Here is an 18840-nt window from a genome sequence, read left to right as displayed (position 1 = left end):
AGTAAGGTGGGCTATAAAAGCTAATATTAAATACCGCACAGTACATACATCAGTTAAAAACTGGTATTGAGAGTTGGGGAATGCCTGGCCTGAAAGGTACATTTTAAATAAGTTACAGATATTCACCACTTTGGGTTCTTCTGTATTGCAACAGGAATTCATTCCATAAAGTAGACTAGCAAGGCTACCCATTTGGAATCTGATTTTCCCATCTCATATACTGCCCCAAAGAATTTAAAAAAAAAAAAAAATTCTAAGGAAAATATTTAGCCTTCCCTGTGATGAACAGTTATAGGGCTGGCATTTGATTTAGAGTTTGCTGATAACTAGTGGAGAAACAGCATAAAATAGATTCCTGTGGGAGCCCATTTGACATTTGCATGAATAACAGATGAGTCCATTATGATCCTTGCTTATGAAAAGGATGGTGAGTGAATTCATAATGATTAGACATTTAAAATAACAAATTATCTAAAAATATGTGTGGTCTGGCATTAAATAACCAGCTGCAGGACTCTGAAGAGAATGAAATGAAGTGGCAGGGAGACCAAATAATGCACTTCGTATCAGATCATTTATCACAGCTCCTTTAACTTCTTACTAAACACGCTGGCAAAATTTGTGCAAGCAAGTTTCTGGAATGTACATATATTCAGTCCTTTTAAAAAAAGGGGTACTTAAGGGTACGCAGTACCAACACCTGTTTTGGGGGATTAAAAAGTGTGGCACTTATTGTAACAACTTCATGGTGAGTACTGTCACCTATTTTTCTAGGGGAAAAAGGACTGCATATATTTATTTTTACCTTAATAGAGGAGTAGCCTGGAGGAAAGAAATAAGGCTTATATGGAACACAAAGGCACTAATGCTCAGGGAGTCAATGGCCTGGCTTGCACACCCTAGTAAACCAAATCATGGCTTACTGAGACTGCTAAAATGTTCTGGCTTCTGGAGAGGAACTTTACTCCTTCCTGGTCCTTTTAGCACAACATGACATTGTACCTAAGCCAAGGTTTTGCTTAGCATATAGGCTGGTTCTACATTGATCTTCTAAACGTTATAAAATATAACATTGTAAAAAGTTTAATGGCAGTTACCCTTTGCCGCTGGCTTGCTGCTCTTCCTGGTGTCATGTTTTAATTAACGTTATAAACGAAGCTTATAGTATGAACCAAAGTTTGCAGTTCAGGTGTCTGTTCAGGTATGCCAGTTATTATTCTTGGTGAGTGAGGGTAGAAGCTAGCCTACTGTGCAAATGCAAAATTTACATTAATTGCTCTGCACAGTTTTGTCTCTGGCTGTGTCTACGGCCAGCATGTGGACCCTGGAAGGTTGCTCAGATAAGAATGTGGCCCCCAGGCCGAAAAGGGTTCAGCACTTTGCTATTCCTAGAGACTGGTATCCAGAGGCATATCACTACTGACAGTGGAGGAAGACAAGAGCCATCACTGCCACTTATAGCATCATCCTCCCTGCATTTACCAGATTCCATAAGCATGCATTGAGATGGTTATTAAGTGTGGTAATGACATTTGCTCTGGATTGTAGCTGCAAGAACATTGTCTTAAATTTACCACTCCCTAAAGCTTTTTGCTATATATAGTATTACATAAATGCATGCCTATTGCAAATTACTTTCTGCAGTCCCATGTTGAGCCAAGCAAGGTCCATGATGCACTTCCTGAAGGTACCAAAGGGGAGTCCTTGGAATATTTCCATTAGTAAATAGCTTTTCCTCCTGTGAGGAAATAGATGAAATAGCCAGAGGTACTGGGATTCCTGTGGATTTCATGTCAGTCATAGGGTATGGAAATAGCAGTTAATGATGACACCATTTGATTCCATGCAGATTCCCTACGTGAGACAGTCCTGGCCCTATGGAAAGTATGTTTTTAAATGCTTCAGGGAGTGACATATGATCACTTCTATTTAAAAACTCTGCCTCTGCAACTTTTCAGCAGAGGAAACATCAACTGTCTGCAGTGAAAGCTTTGACCAAAAATAATACAATAAAATACAACGAACACAAATTATAAATGTCATTTGTAAAAGGCCAAACGTATAAAATGCCCAGTGGAAGATAGCAGGATAAGATGGAGTCTTGCTGAGAAGTATTTAAGGGAAAGTATTTGGGTAATGATTGTCAGAAGACTAATGGGTTGCTGTTGGAGAAATGGGTAAAGGCAGTTTGGAGGTAGCATTAACAGATTGTGTCAAATGCCAGGTGCTGGAGATAAGCATACAGGTCTCTTCATGTATGAGGTCCAGTGTCCTCATCACTTTTTCAATACAGAAGAAGAAATGGGCCAGTCTCTCTTTCCATCAGTTTCACATTTTTCAAATATTAAGTTCAGTTCTCCACATTTCCACATCAGTTTGTGATAATGCAAAGTTCACCTAAACATACACATTTGTATGGAATTTGGCCTAATACGCACATTTTTACTAAACAATTTCCCCCAATAGAGCACATTTTCATACATTGTTTTCACTAATATACACATTTATATGCACATTTTAGTATGCATGTTTGTACACATTACTTGGCTGCATTGCATACTTCAGAGAAGTGCGAATTGCTCACCCTGTCGGTGAGGGCTACTGGTACTAGGGACATGGCCCTTTCATTGGGGGCCCCACAATTATGGAATTCACTTTCCCATGCGCTGTGCCAAGCTCCTTCTCTGCCAGTCATTAGACACACTTGAAAAACAACAACCACAAAGCCCTTGAAGATTTATTGGTATTTGGGTGGCTTATATCAGTGCATGGTTTAATGTGTTCTCGAAGCTACCAGCATGAGTTTGTCCAAACTGCGGGAGGCAGTGGAAGACAGGAGTGCCTGGCATGCTCTGGTCCAGGGGGTCACACAGAGTCGGACACGACTACACGACTAAACAACAACAACAAGGGGCTTGGTGGTTAAATCTCTGCTTTAGAGAGCCTGTGGAAAGCCTGAAAATAGAGTGTTCCAAGGTGTGCTGGGCAGCCACCTGAGGAGCTGCTAGATCCCAAGCTGGCCTCACCACTGTTGCACAATGGCACCAGGCCCATCCCAAGATCGATCTCATTGCCAGTCCTCCTGCCCGCAACTTCCTCTGCCGCTGTCGCAAGCAGTAGGGCTGAGAATGTGGTTGTGGCCCCCAATGCTCTGCAAAACCCTACAGCGGGGTAGGTGAGAAACACCAGATTTGTGCCCTAAAGGGATAAGCCAAAGACTTCTTAGGAAAGAAGGTTCTGAGAAGGGGTTTAAAAGAAGACAGAGAAAAGGCACCATATAAGTGCTCAGGGAAGGAGTCATACAGGACTACAAAGCAGAAGTAGGTGAAATAGCCAGGCCAGGTTAATTATAAATGAGGTGTGACAATTTCTTTATGTTCGAGAATGCAAGATGATATGTACCGAACCTGGGAGTGAATCCAATTGAAATCAGTGGGATTTACTTCTGAGTAAACAAGCGTAGGAGATTCACTCCCTTGATCTGGTGATTATCTTCGCCTCTCTCTCACACCCACACTCTCACCCTCTGACAATATGTGCTACTTGTGCCTTCAAACAATATTTGCTGAATTCTGATGCACTAGGGCAGGGGTCTGCAAACTTTTTCAGCAGGGGGCCGGTCCACTGTCCCTCAGACCTTGTGGGGGACCAGACTATATATTTTTTTGGGGGGAGGGAATGAACGAATTCCTGTGCCCCACGAATAACCAAGAGATGCATTTTAAATAAAAGGACACATCCTCCTCATGTAAAAACACGCTGATTCCTGGACCGTTCGTGGGCCGGATTTAGAAGGTGATTGGGCCGGATCCGGCCCCCGGGCCTTAGTTTGCCTACCCATGCTCTAGGGACTGCAATGTTTATAATGGAGTTTAAAACTGGCCAACTATACTGGACGGAAAAATTGCTGCTTAATAACTCCAGAGCTTCCAATACCACTAACCTAAGAAGTATCAAAGCCTGCCTCATATTCACTGGATCCTTTTGGCTGTTTATAGTAATCAAGACATTTGTCTATCAGGATACGATTTTACTTTGTCTCATGGGATGGTAACAGATTGAATAAGGCCATGTGCCGAAAATCTGAAATTATGCTGTGTTAGGTAATGCTTTGGCACCCTCTAGTGGTGTGAAATGGCAAGGCTTGGCTTAGCTTCCCTGAAACCCGTCAAAGCAGTGGCGTAGCGTGGGGGGTGCAGGGGGGGCCGGCCGCACCGGGCGCAACATCTGGGGGTTAGGGAAATCCACGGGTTAGGGGGCGCAAATCCACGGGTTAGGGGGCGCAAATTACTTGCCTTGCCCCGGGTGCTGATAACCCACGCTACGCCACTGCGTCAAAGGCAATCAATTTGGTAGACGCTCATTCATTTATGTGTATAATAACCACTGGCATGGATTTCATTTTAAGTTTTCTTTAAAAAAAATGTTTTGTTTTGTTTTGCAATTCACACCAGTGTAAATTAGTGAGTGATTCAACTGTCAGCCTCAATTTTGTGTATGGAAGTTAACCAAAGGTTAGCCTGGCTAAGGATCCTGGGTAAAATTCCCTTCCTGCACCTTATTTGCCATCATACTTACCCCTTGATGCCTTACCCTCTTGCTGGCAAGGCCACTGAGTGACAGGAACCTCACTGACTAAATCACCTGACTAAATGCTGGGTTGCAATAAAGATCACAAGGTAACTGGCAAACAAAAGCTGCTGAGAACTAAGTTTTGGAACCTTAAAACTCCTGCATCAGACTGGGAGTCCTGCAGAAATGCAGATAGAGACCAGTGTCTCAATGAAGCTGCTCTGTCAAAAGAAGAAGCCACGTGCCACAGCAATTGTCCCCAACAAGGCAGTCTATTCAAGAGCACCATCTAAGACAGGGGTCAGCAAACTTTTTCAGCAGGGGGGCTGTCCCTCAGACCTTGTGGGGGGCCGGGTTATATTTTGAAAAAAAAATATATGAATGAATTCCTATGCCCCACAAATAACCCAGATATGCATTAGAGCACACATTCTGCTCATGTAAAAACACCAGGCAGGCCCCACAAATAACCCAGAGATGCATTTTAAAGGACACATTCTACTCATGTGAAAACATGCTGATTCCCGGACCGTCTGCGGGCCAGATTTAGAAGGCGATTGGGCCAGATCCAGCCCCCGGGCCTTAGCTTGCCTACCCATGATCTAAGAGACAAGCTTTGTTGATGGCATCCCATTCCACCTGTAAACACGCCCCTTCTGTTCATGCCCCTATCCCTCCCCTAATTGCTCCCTCATGTCACAAAGTCTTTCCCCTCAAATCTCGAACTCCTGTGAATTCCAAAATACGTAGGTAAGACAGGAGCTAAGCATTGCTGTTCTGCTGTGTTTGTCTGCTCCCATTACCTATCCATTCTCAAAGGAAAATTGTAAACTTGCCACGGGATCAAAGGCTTGGTGGAGGGTCCATACCTGTGATCCTGCTCTCCTAATAAAGATCTAGAGTGCAGATTCTAGAGTGCTAGAAGAGGGAACATTGTACCTATACAGTGGTACCTTGGGTTACAGACGCTTCAGGTTACAGACTCCGCTAACCCAGAAATAGTACTTCGGGTTAAGAACTTTGCTTCAGGGTGAGAGGCCCCATTAGCTAAAGTGGTGCTTCAGGTTAAGAACAGTTTCAGGTTAAGAACAGACCTCCAGAACGAATTAAGTTCTTAACCCGAGGTACCACTGTATTTGTATTGTAGCTTTCCACTGCTAGTTCCCCAATTTAAAAAAAGGAACGATTATTTCTTCACATTTGGGAGCATGATCATCGTACAATACAGCCCATGGTTGTATATATGCTGCCATGGCTCAACCAATGGATTCTTACAAATACCTATTGTTCTTTTGAATAAATATCAGTAGTTTTGGTGTGTTGGTATGCTTTTCTAGTCACAGAAGGATTTAGATGCATACTCAGGACAACAAAGGTCCGTATAGTTAAAGCTATGGTTTTCCCAGTAGTGATGTACGGAAGTGAGAGCTGGACCATAAAGAAGGCTGATAGCCGAAGAATTGATGCTTTTGAATTATGGTGCTGGAGAAGACTCTTGAGAGTCCCATGGACTGCAAGAAGATCAAACGCATCCATTCTTAAGGACCAAACTGCGGGAGGCAGTGGAAGACAGGAGTGCCTGGCGTGCTCTGGTCCATGGGGTCACGAAGAGTTGGACACGACTAAATGACTAAACAACAACAACTTGGGACAACATGCCATATGACACCAGTAAAAGATCCTGCCTTTCTGAAAGCATGTTTAGAGGTCTTAGGTGTCTCTCAAGCACACATGCTAACATTAGATAATTACCTCTTTAGACCTGGGGATAGTCACTAATTGCTCACAGGGAGCCTGGTGGTTTAGATCCACAAACTATTTTGAGAACAGGATGTATTATCCCATTGCAGCAATTACACAATAGTTTCTTACAAATGGGTTTTTGATGGGACTGCCTAAGAAAAGTGTTCAGAAGCTGAAATTGCTTAAGGTCATTTGCTCAGAACTTGAAGACTAGAACTTCTAGAATTGAGCACATCTCAACCAGTACTTATACTGGCTGCCAGTTTATTTCTGAGGGTTGTAAACTTAGTTAATTAAAAGATTTCACAGCCTAATTCCTACTCTTTCGATTTTTCTGCTAAGGATGGGACTTTGAACTCTGCTCAGCCCCACAAAGTGGTAAGCCAATCTCTTTGCACATGCAACCCATACACATGGGCACCTGAAGGGATAAATTGCAATCAAATATCCTTTCCTACCTATTAAAACCCATCCCACACCTTTAAGTAGGACTCATGTTGGAGACAATCCTATAGTCACAAACACAGAGACTCATTAATTACCTTACTGGTTTCCTAAAAATAAAATAAAAATCAATTGCTGCATTTTGCTAAAAATACTCATTCCAGAAACATACAAATGAATCCTGTGTAGCATAAAATTCCTTATGTTAATCATTCTTTCCCTGCCTTCACCAAACCAAGTTTAACCATGTACATTTACAACATATCCCAAACTGTATTCACTGTATGAATACAGCCAAGCTATGGGTTTTGTACATTTCCCCCTAGTTGCATGCCATATCTGTTCCTGCTGTAGTACTTATACTGGACAGTAGTTCCGATTTTGAATTTGGTCTTATATCTGGGGGTTGTTCTCAGTGGCATTAACTGATAAAAATGCACAAGGTAAATTCATTTGATTCAGATTGCAATTCCTTTGTTTCTGCGTAGGACCCACACTGCAGAAAGGAATCCCATGGACAACAGGTGTCCCTTGGCCTAGCTGCACTGAAAAGATGGAGTCCAACTCTCATCAACATGGTCCATGGTCCAGGGTGATGGGGATTTTAGTCCAGCAACACCTGGAGGGCTGGAGCAACCTCACCACGGGCCTAAAGGCAGCTGAGTTCTTTCAAAATCTACCATGGGAAGGATAATTTATCCTAAAAGGCAGGTAAAAAACCCATCCAATATTTTATTCATTCACTGCTGTTGTTCTAAAATGTGTGTGTTGTTTTGTGTGTGTTTTTAAATGTAACCTTATTATATTGTTTTACTGTTTTAAAGCACCTTGGGAGGATAATTCCTTCTGTAAGGCAACACATTCAATAGACAACAAAGAAAAATTATGTCCTATTAATGTCAAACTGACCTCCAGCATTCTGACTAGTATATATACATCCTTGCTCAAGCATAGACTTCACCCTCCTTCTTTCAGAGTGAAATCGAGCTCACCCTCTGATTTGCTGATGAGAGCTTGTTTAACTGAGCAGCCAGGACTGGTGTGAGATCCATGCCTCTGGCCCAGCTTGTAAATGGATGCCCTTGATAGGCCACACTGCTGAGGCCAGGTATGACCACTTTGCAGTTCCAGAGCTGGCCCAATACATTTTGGCACCTGAGTCGAACCACAAAATGGCACACACACACCCCTGCCAGGGAAGAAGGGGTGAGGGAAGATCTGCATCAGAAACCGGGGTGGGGGATAGGAATCTATATCAAGATCTGCTGCCCCTGTGGATTCTACTGCCTGAGCGGGGCAGGGGGGTGGGTCGCCTTACCTTGCCTCATGGGTGGACTGGCCAAATGTAGGTCAAAGGCTGTGAACTCTTGCAAAGAAGTTGGCTAGCCTTTCATGTTTGGAATTAGCTGCCAAGTTGCCTCTTAGAATCTCACACCAGCAGGAAGGCAAATACCACAGTGAGAAGCTTTTAGCAACAAGGTCACCCTTCCAATACAAATACTGAAATTGACAGATTGCTTTCTGAAGTGCCAGCGTTAAATGATCTCCTTACATGCTTCAGCATGTGCATAAGGATTCCCACCTATTTTGCAGCAGCTATTAAAACCCTACCCCAGCAATGGTTTTGCTGGGTAGCCTTGCAGAGATTTGGCTTTAGAGTAAATTTATACTCCAGACTGAAACTGGTTCAACTGACCAAGAATTCCCAATTTATTCTACTGCACCCTAGGCACTTTAAGGTTCCCAGGCAAACTCATAACAGCTTAGCGAAATCAAAGCTGCTTTATCAAGTACCTGCAGGTCCTGCCCTGGGCTGGTCATAGTGGGAAATTAAAAAGTTCATGGAAAATAATCTTGGAGAGAATGTCTTGGACATAGTAGAGTTTGAGTTGCTTATCCACTATCCCAAGAATCAGGAAAACAGTTGGACAGAAAGGATCTGATGGTGGCTTGGGGTAGAAATATATAGCTGGGTTGTCTTCTGCATATAACTGACAGTGAAAGTCCTTTTGATTTGATAAAGTCATATCAATGCTGTGTGCAAACAATGAACAGTCTTTATGGAGGATACTTTGATGTTTGTGCTAAATATCCATGAGTGGAAAGGCAGCACAGGCTTTTGCAAAGGGCATCATCACATAGTCTGGGTTCCAGTCCTCAGTCTGTTTTTTCCAACCTGTTTTTTTTCCACAGGGGAACACTCTTTCTCTGTTTTCCTCATATTTGTGGGCCTCTCAAGGATTCATCTAAAGTCTTCTGCTATTCTTTCTCTGCACCCTGTTCTTGCATGGCATGGTCAAATCTCATGCCTTTTAGTGGGAGCTGACAGCACCCAACTCTACCACTCTGTGATTACAGTGGTACCTCGGGTTAAGTAGGTACTTAATTCGTTCTGGAGGTCCATTCTTAATCTGAAACTGTTCTTAACCTGAAGCACCAATTTAGCTAATGGGGCCTCTTCCTGCTGCCGCACTGCCGGAGCACAATTTCTGTTCTCATCCTGAAGCAAAGTTCTTAACCCGAGGTACTATTTCTGGGTTAGCGGAGTCTGTAGCCTGAAGCGAATGTAACCTGATGCGTATGTAACCCAAGGTACTACTGTATAGCTAATGTCCTCCATCCAATCCTGCATGTCCAACTGATTGTCTGATATCTTGACTTGGATATTTTATCACTGTATCTTCATATTCTCTCAATACTACTATTCACCATCTTCTTCAGGCATGAAGCCATTGGCTTCATTATTAACTCTCTCTCCTTTGCTCCCCACATTGAATCTGTTGTAAAACCTTGCTGCTTTGTACAGTATTGCAAAACATGACCTTTCCCTTTCCCTTCTCTGTTCCATGTTCTCATCTTCTTTTGCTTTGAATATTGCAACTTTCTCATCTCTGGCCTTAACTTTGACAACTCCATCTTTGCCATTATCATAATCCTAAATTCAGCCACCAAAACTATTGACCATTGGTTAAGTACCCTTAAGTATACAAAACTTTGGGAGGTTTGCAGAAATATACAAATACAAATTTATGCAAAAGTTTATCAGTGAAATACCAAAAATGCCAGTCATAAAAACTATTGCATTGATAATCTATTTGAAATGAGTGCAGCAGCTAAAATATTAAAATACCTAACCAATCACTGTGCTCTGCAGCAGAGAGTCTCCTTTAGATATCATCTAATCCTGAGCCCTGTTCTGTACAATGTTTGAAGTGCTCCTTTCATGTGGTGGCATCTGCCCTTAGGAACTGCCCCCCCCATTACATATCAGACAAGTGCCATCTCTGTTGTTGTTGTTTTTGTAGTGCCTATTGAAGGCCTTCCTTTTTTAACAAGGCTTTAAAGTGGAGATTATTATTTTAATTTAGCAGTTGTTGTGTTGCATTGGTGCAAATATCTAATGCACCAGGTATATGTGCCCATTCTAGTTCAACTGGCTTAGAGAACAAAAACCACCTAAAAAGCCCTTGCATAGACACCAGGTGAACTTTTCTAGGATGTGCATTCCATGAATGAGCACCATCACTGAAAAGGCCCTTCTCCTGGTAGCCATCAACCTCACTTCCTTAGGCAGTAGAACCTGGAGATGAACTTCTGCTTCTGTGCTCCACCCCCAAACTCCTACACTCACTAGTGATATGCTGAAACACACTCTTCAATTATCCTAAAGTTTTCTTTCTCTGAAAAGACGCTTCCTTCCACTTTCCTCATTCTCAGGGTACTTTAGAATTCTTCCAAAACCTTGGTGGGTGTAGGGTTGAGCTTACCGTATCATTGTGAATTGGCTGTGGGTGGTGGGTGTTCCCCACCCTTTCCATTAAACATTTCTCCAGTATTATGCAGCCTCCCCAGCTCGCTAATCTAAAAAAGGCCCATTGGGTAGAGTTACATCATGAGGTCTCCTGTGGGTTTTAGTGGAAGCTGGGCAAATTAACTATCATCATCATCTACTGATTTTTTTTTAAAGAAAAAGAACTAAAAATTCTTCACTTAAAGAAATAATTATGAACAGCTGTCATGGTAGGCAACCTTCCTGGTTCCCCAGGCATACAGGAAAGCCCACTGAAGATATCTTTGGGTTTCAGAAAGTGTGCGCACTTGGAGAGGATGATGATTTGTGGGCAGGAAGGAAGAACCCTCTAAACCCACCCTTGGCCATCTCAACCACAAGGAAAGCCTGAAAAAAAAAATCTGTATGCCAACCACAATGTTTTCTCTTTCTTTTGCTAATTACTGAATGAAGGTTCTTTTCTCATTAACTGATAGCGGATAAGAAAAACAGAGCAAGATGCAGGAGAAATTTTCAGTAGCGAGCACACCAAGATTGATTGCCCTTGGATTTGGCACAAACTATTTGAGTACCTGCAATGAATGACCTTATCTCAGTGCCAGGTCCACAGTTTGATGGGCCCTTGGCATGGGGCTGACAATGAACTCCACTCCCCCCCTCCAATTATCCCCTGACCAGGATGGGTATGGCTCTGCCTGCAACATATGTCTATGGAATCAATGCATTTCATAGATGTATAGGGCAGGGCATTATATTTGGGTAACTTAAGATGGCAGGCAGGCACCATGGACAGTGAATGGCAACATAGCTGGGCTCTGGTGGGCTAGTGAGGGGTCCTTTCAAGATTCTGGGTGCCCTTGACCAATGCTCCATTTGACCAATAGCTGATGACAGGCCTGCTTTATCTCTGCACTCTCATATCCTAATACCAGAGATGGGAGAGAAATTTGTTCTGTTTGCAAATCTACCTAATTCACACTTTTTGAAACTATACAATACATGAACCGAAACACAACCGTTCTTGAAAATTCACATTTCCCTGAATCGTGTATTGCAGTTCTGCAGCCAAGCAGTGTGTACAAAATTGAATAAACCGTAAAATGTATAAAGTAATAAAAATTTGCATTATATTGGGAAGATTGTGAAAATGAATATATTAGATGAAATTGCATGTTAAAAGAAATCCACATTAAAATGATGATGAATTTTCCGGAGGTCTTTTTACACCCCCCCACCCCCTTTTTTTTTGCATGTGGAAATGTACAGGATTGAAATTAAGATTGGAAAAATATGAAACTGAGAGGAAGTGAGACTGACATTTACCAGTGATGGGACAAAGATCACAGTCTCTGAGCTTCATATTTTTTCTTAATTAGTTTTTATTAAAGATTTTCTTGTTTTATTACAAATAAACATGGAAAAGTATGCTTGATATTAAAGGCCTGGACATATTCATATGGATATATGTGATCCTTTAAACATTAATATCAGTGTTCTATACTGAGCACAGAAATGAAATAATAAATAGCCAATTAGCTGGTACAGAATCAGTGTAATATGTGCTGGCCATTTTGCCACTACCAGATCATAGAATCATAGAGTTGGAAGAGACCCTGAGGATCATTTAGTCCAACCCCATGCAAAGCAGGAATATGCAGCCCCATATGGGGATTGAACCTGCCACCTTGGTGTTGTCTGCACCACACTCTAACCAAGTGAGCTATCCAGACTAGTAACCTCGCAGTTCCTAATTGTTTGGCAGTCTTAATACAGCATGGCTATGGTCTGAGTGGGCAGCTGGAAAATGATAGGAAGTCTAAGTAAATGATTGTTTTAGTTACCTAAGCCTTCCTTGGGCAAAGAAGCAAAGAAACACCAAGTGAGTCAGATAGCACCATAATCATCCAACATCTTTCTCATCCTAGACTGCAGGTAATGTCTTGCATATGGGATTGCTTTTGAAGATGGTTCAGGTACTTGAACTGGTGAAGAACATGGCTGCCTCAATCCTGGTTGGGGCCAGGTGGCCAAAACAAGCAACGCAAATCCTAAACTAGTACAGTGGTACCTCTGGTTACGTACTTAATTTGTTCCGGAGGTCTGTTCTTAACCTGAAACTGTTCTTAACCTGAAGCACCACTTTAGCTAATGGGGCCTCCCGCTGCCACCGCGCCACTGGAGCCCGATTTCTGTTCTCATCCTGAAGCAAAGTTCTTAACCCGAGGTACTATTTCTGGCAGAGTCTGTAACCTGAAGCGTGTGTAACCTGAGGTACCACTGTAGTAAGTTTATCATGCAAGCCAGGGCATTTCTGGGCCTAAGTCAAAGTGCTGGTTTTCTGCTGTAAAGCCCTAATGTTTTGGATCAGGTTATTTGAAGGAATGCCTGCACCCCTCCAGGGATGGAATAATCTGTCAATTTTGGTTTCCCAAAGTTGTTATTTTCCTCAGCTCTCCCGCTCAGTGCAAATCATGATTTCGCCTAACACAATGTATTTCTGTATGCTACTTCATGCATCTCTGTACAAATTATTTTGGCTGGTGGCCTGCATCGCAGAATCCAAAGAAATGCAGATGTTGAAGGATAGCTGGAATACAGCTCCAACCATCCCTTACCAGGAGCCATGCTGGCTAGAGCTGATTGAAGTTGTGCTCAAGCAACATCTGGAATGCCAAAGACTTTCCACCTCTGCCGCAAAACAAGTTAAAGCAATTACATTGTGTGGATTTAATGGAATGCATATTGCTGCTTTAGCAACATGTGAAGTAAATGATCAGCGCTTAAAAATATTGTGAAGTTGTTGTCTGGATTTTCTTGTTTCAAACATTTTGTGTGTGTTTCATGATTATGTAAGCTATCTTGTAACGGCAATGCCCTAGAGGGCACCCTGTAAACAAACAAATCGCCAAACAAGGCCTCCTAATTCCCTTTCCCCTTGCAGAGCTGCAATTCCCAATCCATTTGGGAATTGTTGCTTTGTGAGGGGACAATAGGGGTCTCCTAGCAACTCTCAACACCCTGAACAAACTGCAGTTCCCAGGATTCCTTGGGGGAGCCATGGATGTTTAGAATGATATGACACTGTTTTTAATGTGCAGTGCTGCTGGGACCCCACTGGCAGCAATCCTCCAGGGTTTCTGCATGAGTCCTTCCAAGACCTACCTGGAGAAACCAGGGACTGAACCTGGGACCATTTTGCATGCAAATACGATGGCTTGACAACTGAGTTACAGCACGTGTAATAGGGAGATGCCAAAGAAAACCCTTTGCATCTGCCATATAAGGGCCTCTGCACATTTCACCTCAAAGGTATAATGTTTCATATGCACATACAGCCCCCAGCTCAGAATGTGTGAATGTGACAATGACATCCTTCCAAACCCTCATCTTGGTGCAACGTCCTGCTGTGTGTACACTCATGGGCAAACATGGGTTTGCTGCTGAGTAATTTGTGAAACAGCCCTGAAGCGTTGTTGCTGTGTTTGCATTTTTTTTTTTTAGTTAGTCAAGACATCTATTTAAATCCAGCAAGAAGGCACCCAAACGCTGGAAGAAAAGCTTCTGGATAATGTTGGCGACAGAAACACCACCCCAACGAAAAGAGGTGGGTTCTGTTCCAGAAACACTTCTTCAGATACATCCAAGCACGAATAAAATGAGCCTTCTTTAATATCTAAAGCAACCCAGGCAAGCAAAGCAACTAGGAATCGGTAAGGTTTTACACAGAACGACGATGACGACGACAGCAAAACCCTGACATGCTTTTTTTCCTGGGTAAGCTGAATGGAACTGAACAGCATTGGCGATGTGCGTCGTCAGTTTCCAGAATGGAGAGAGAGAGAGAGAGAGAGAGAGAGAGAGAGAGGAACAGCGAATCTAAATGTGTTACTTAAGGCTGGAAGATTTCAGAGGATGAAAATGGAGACTGGGACTGCCAGGGGCTGCCTGCCATGCCGACAAATCTGATCTGGAAATGATGGATGCAAACGGGGTGGGTGGGTGGGAAGAACCACATTCAGTAAGCTCCATCAAACTGCCATGCAAAACTAGCCAAAAGTGCTCATGTCCTTACCGTGCTGTGGCTGGCAGGCAATCCGTGTCTGGGAGCCTTCGGTCCCGCTAACTAGGCTCTGGGGGTTTTGTTTGCAAGAGAGATTGTCCTTTATGGGATCGGAGCAGGAAAATGGAGATATAAAGAGAAATGAACACAACGTGCAAGGCAAATAGCTGCAGTTCTTTAACATGCTTCCTGCGTTATTGTTAAGCTGCATCCGCAGTCGAGGAGGCTACGTTCCCCAAAATAGGACAGGCTGCTGTCAGTGGCTTGCTTGAAACCTGAGCAATAATTTGCGGAACGGTGGAGAATCTGGGTTGCTGGAGTGTACGACCACAGCAAGAAATTGCTGGCAGTAGGGAGCAAGGATGCTCAGAAAGGGAGTGAAATTGCGAATTCGCCACTGACAGGACATGAGCCGGCCTGTGCGTCCACCAACGCTTCCCCCCTCGTCTTAACCCTTAAGAGCCCAGCCTAAAAGGAGGAGGCGAACGCGCTCGAAGAACCACTATACTTGCCCTCATCATGATTCTCTTTTGGGGTTGGGTGACGCGCTGAATTACGGCAGCGTCCCTGCTTCTGAGAATTCACATGCTCCAGCGTCCTGACATTATGCAGAGGTCTGCACATTTTTAACCCATCAGTAGCAGGGCTTCCTTTTCTACTGGCTGGTTCTCCCTTGGCCTCTGGGCAGCTGGATAACGAAAAGACACTCTGATGCTGAGTCTGAAAAAAGTCTGCAGGGGCGAGGTTTCAAGTTTCCCCGTCGCTAGCGTTACTGAGGATATGGGATGGTCCAAACGAAAATAGATTGCATAAAAGAATTGATTCTTTATATATTGGTAGCTGCCAGGGCGGTTTTTTTTTTTTTGAGGGAGTGGAAGGTTGGTAATAAAATGAAAATATTTAGAGGGATAAAATAAGGATTTATGGCACAGTCTAATCTGGTTCACAGCTATTGCTGAAGAATTCATTCAGAACGTATGGCATAGCAGAGAGCAATGTTTGTTTTCAACTATGTGGCAGAAAGTTATTCTACACATAAAGGAGGATAACAGTATTAATACGGTGCCTCCAGTGAGATACACCACTATCTGGAATTTTTAGAAACTCTTCAACTTTAAATGAGAATGTTGTACAATCTGAGGACCACTTACTGCTACCTACTTCAGTGTGTGTGGCCTGTATCTTTAAAGAGACGTGCCTAGTCTGTGATAGAAGCTCCCTCCCCTATTTGGGTGTGGTTCGCTCCATAGTTTGCTGGGAACTAAGTCTTAGGCTGTGAACATACCATAGCTTTAAAGCACATTCAAAGCACATAGACCCGCCCCCTCAAAAGAATTCATGGAATTACAATTCCCAGCAACCCTTAAAAAATGACAGTGCCCAGAATTAATATTTTCTTGGAGTGGGATGGGGTGTATGGAGCCACAGCCTTGCCTGCATAAGCAAGTTTTAGCTACTATACTGAGTGTATCGGCTGTTCACCGATAAACACAACAGTTGAACTGATCCTGATTCCTGCTGCTTTGTGGTATTAGGCAGGGCTGGCCCAATACATTTCGGCACCTGAGATAGACCCCTCTCCACCAGGGAAGGGCAGGTGAGGGAAGTTATACATCAAGAACAAGGGGCAAGAAAGATCCACACAGGGATATACTGCCTAAAGTGGATCCTGCTGCCTAAGGCAATTGACTCCTCCTGCTTGGTGGACGAGCCCTGGTATTAGAGTAGACCCATTGGAAGGTTTTCTCACACAGTGAGTACCCTGTCAAAACCCATGGGATACTACATGGGGTCAGAAGTGGGCCTGCACTATCCATCACTAAAGCAGAAACAATTATACCAGAAAAAGGACCTTCCAATGCCAATAGTTATACTTCCCAGGGACTGTGAATACAATGACCCAAACTATATGTTTAATTTCAATTTCTGTTCAATTATATATTTTTTCTTTATTACTTTATTTTCTACATGTTATTGAATTATATTACATGCTTTTGGTTTAATAGATAAAAAGGGAGGAGCTTTCTTCTTCAAGCAGCTGTGGGCTCACGTTGCTTATCATTAAAACAATGGCAATGCAAGGAGAGTACAGATACGAGGGGCAAAATAAATAAAAACAAAAACAAATACCCCTGAAGGTGAATTCTAAACAGGGTATGGACTATTTATTATCTTATTTATTTATTTATTTATTTATTTATTTATTTATTTACTTACTTCATTTATGAATCACTTCCCATGTTGCATCTCAGAGCAATTTACAGCATCGTAAAAATATGTGCAAGTACAACAGCATACATAAAACTTTTTTAATTAAAAAAAAATCTGTTGTTTTTTCACTATGCATTGGGACACCTCTTAAGGTATCCTAACCAAATTTTGCACAATGGTTCCTGAGGTTAAGAAGCAGGTTTTCATCTGTGTTTGGATAAAACTGGGTGCCATTTTGATTCAAGATGGCACACTGAACCTTTCGATACAACACTGATTTCAACCACTGATTTCAACAGTAACAACAACAATGACTGTTACAAGTGACACGCGGGAAGACTGAGCTCTTGAACTAAGGGTTGTATTCCAACAACAACTGGAGACCCAAATACGGGCATCCACAGGAATTTTTCCAGGGTGGTGATGCTAGAGGAGGAGAATTCCAAATTAAAACTCACACATCCCCAAAAGGCAGCAGGTGAGTTACTCACAAAACAAATGAGAAGAATAGTGCCTGCACATTTTGCCTTGCATCTCAGCTTCTCCAAATGCTAGAAACATACCCTCCCTCCTTTTTTAAAAATGAAAGCTGGTAATCAGGGCATCATGGTTCATCTGGGGCAGCGGGAAGCTGCTTTTCTTGCTGTGTTCCTGTGGACCCAAGATTTGTGCAGGCTGATCTAGACTAATATGGTCCCTTCTCTCCTCTTCTAGCAACTGTTCTCCAAGGTTACAGGTAAGGATTGTTCCAGGTGCTGATCTTCAATTTCGTTTTAGCCAGAGATGCTGTGGGAACTGTTTATGGGGCTTTCTGGATGCAAAGCATGTGCCGTGCCGTTGAACTATGCACCCTTCCAAATCACTGGTGGGAAATAGAGTACGAGACTCTGCGTGTTATCAGAGAGCAGCGTCTATGCTGAGGTGACAGGTTATGCAGAAATTGAAATGAATATGAGCTGATTAAGGTAAGTCTCTTACTGTCTGTCTCCTTCGCTGTTAAAAGGGTGAGCTTGCAGCAACCACTCAGCAATTTCTGACCTTGAGGAAGGACTGGATCGTCTGTTAACCCCCTATATGGCCCTAGAAATGCTGCTTTCAGCAATATCCTTGGAGAGCCTTGACTATCCATGCAGTCCCATGAAATAAAAATAATAGAAAATACTTGAGTACAGACTCTGAAGAACCTGGTGCTCAGATTACATGGTGGGAGGGCAGCCCCCTTACCTGTGATGCCACCTTTTCTTAAGTACTGGTCTGTTTTTGGAGATGGAGCTTGTACACAACCTGCATCTGAGGGAGGGGGAAACATTGAACCACACTCTGGCTGGACCAATTGCCTTTTGGGCTCTCCTATCCTAGAGGCAACCCCTCACCCTAGAGTCATCCATCTAATCTCCTCTTCCTCCTCTTGGATCATGAGCCTGTGGGCAGGGTCTGCCATGTTTGTCTTAAATCCCCTCACAGTGCCTAGAACAGCTTCTGCCAACTTAGTGTGCTCCATATGTTTTGGACTACAGCTGGGGCTGAAGGGAGTTCCAGCAGCAGAAGGGAGTTAACAGTAGCCCTTGGGGGGGGGGTTCTTGCCACCTGCACAGGGTTCTAAATTGCAGCAGGTCCCTGCTTTGGACCCCCTCCCTCCCCAACATGTAAATAGTACAATGGGCAGGGCCTGCAAGAATGGTGAACTCCTTCACATGTGGGGGAAATGCCGCCCAAAGGGGTAACAACAATTCCTCATCAGAATCCAAGTACTAATACACACTTACACTGTCCTTCCTTCCCCCATAATGCTGTGCTGTGCCCAGTGCTAGATTTATGTATAAACTAAACAAGCTATAGCTTAGGGCCCCACTCTCTTGGGGGCCCCCAAAAAAAATTAAAGGGGGAAAAACTGGATGTACATTTTCAAAATATAAGATAAAAAACAAATAAAATAAAACCTACATACAGCAACAGTGTTTTGTGTTGTGTAGGCTCCTATGATGTAAGTAATGAGCCCTGCCTGCTAGCCTGCTCCCTA

The 18840-nt window shown here is 43.1% G+C and overlaps 1 protein-coding gene and 1 long non-coding RNA gene across 2 annotated transcripts in view; one reads left to right on the top strand and one right to left on the bottom strand.

Annotated features, from left to right (window-relative positions):
- Positions 1-15340, bottom strand: part of AMMECR1 (AMMECR nuclear protein 1) — a 132666-nt gene extending 117326 nt beyond the window's left edge. Inside the window, exon 1 of the mRNA XM_083722375.1 lies at positions 14622-15340. Coding sequence (XP_083578501.1) covers positions 14622-14820 — 199 coding nt within the window. The 5' untranslated portion in view covers positions 14821-15340. The remainder of the gene's footprint in view (positions 1-14621) is intronic.
- LOC310836865 lies at positions 7257-13480 on the top strand. Its single transcript, XR_014560279.1, has 3 exons — positions 7257-7470; positions 12475-12613; positions 12837-13480. It is a non-coding gene; the product is annotated as an uncharacterized lncRNA (long non-coding RNA).
- Positions 15341-18840: the final 3500 nt, after the last annotated feature.

This window comes from Podarcis gaigeae (assembly GCF_964106915.1).
Source record: "Podarcis gaigeae genome assembly, chromosome: Z".
Taxonomy (NCBI): domain Eukaryota; kingdom Metazoa; phylum Chordata; class Lepidosauria; order Squamata; family Lacertidae; genus Podarcis; species Podarcis gaigeae.
The sequence above is the reverse complement of the archived record's forward strand: the minus strand, read 5'-3'. Positions and strand labels throughout refer to the sequence as shown.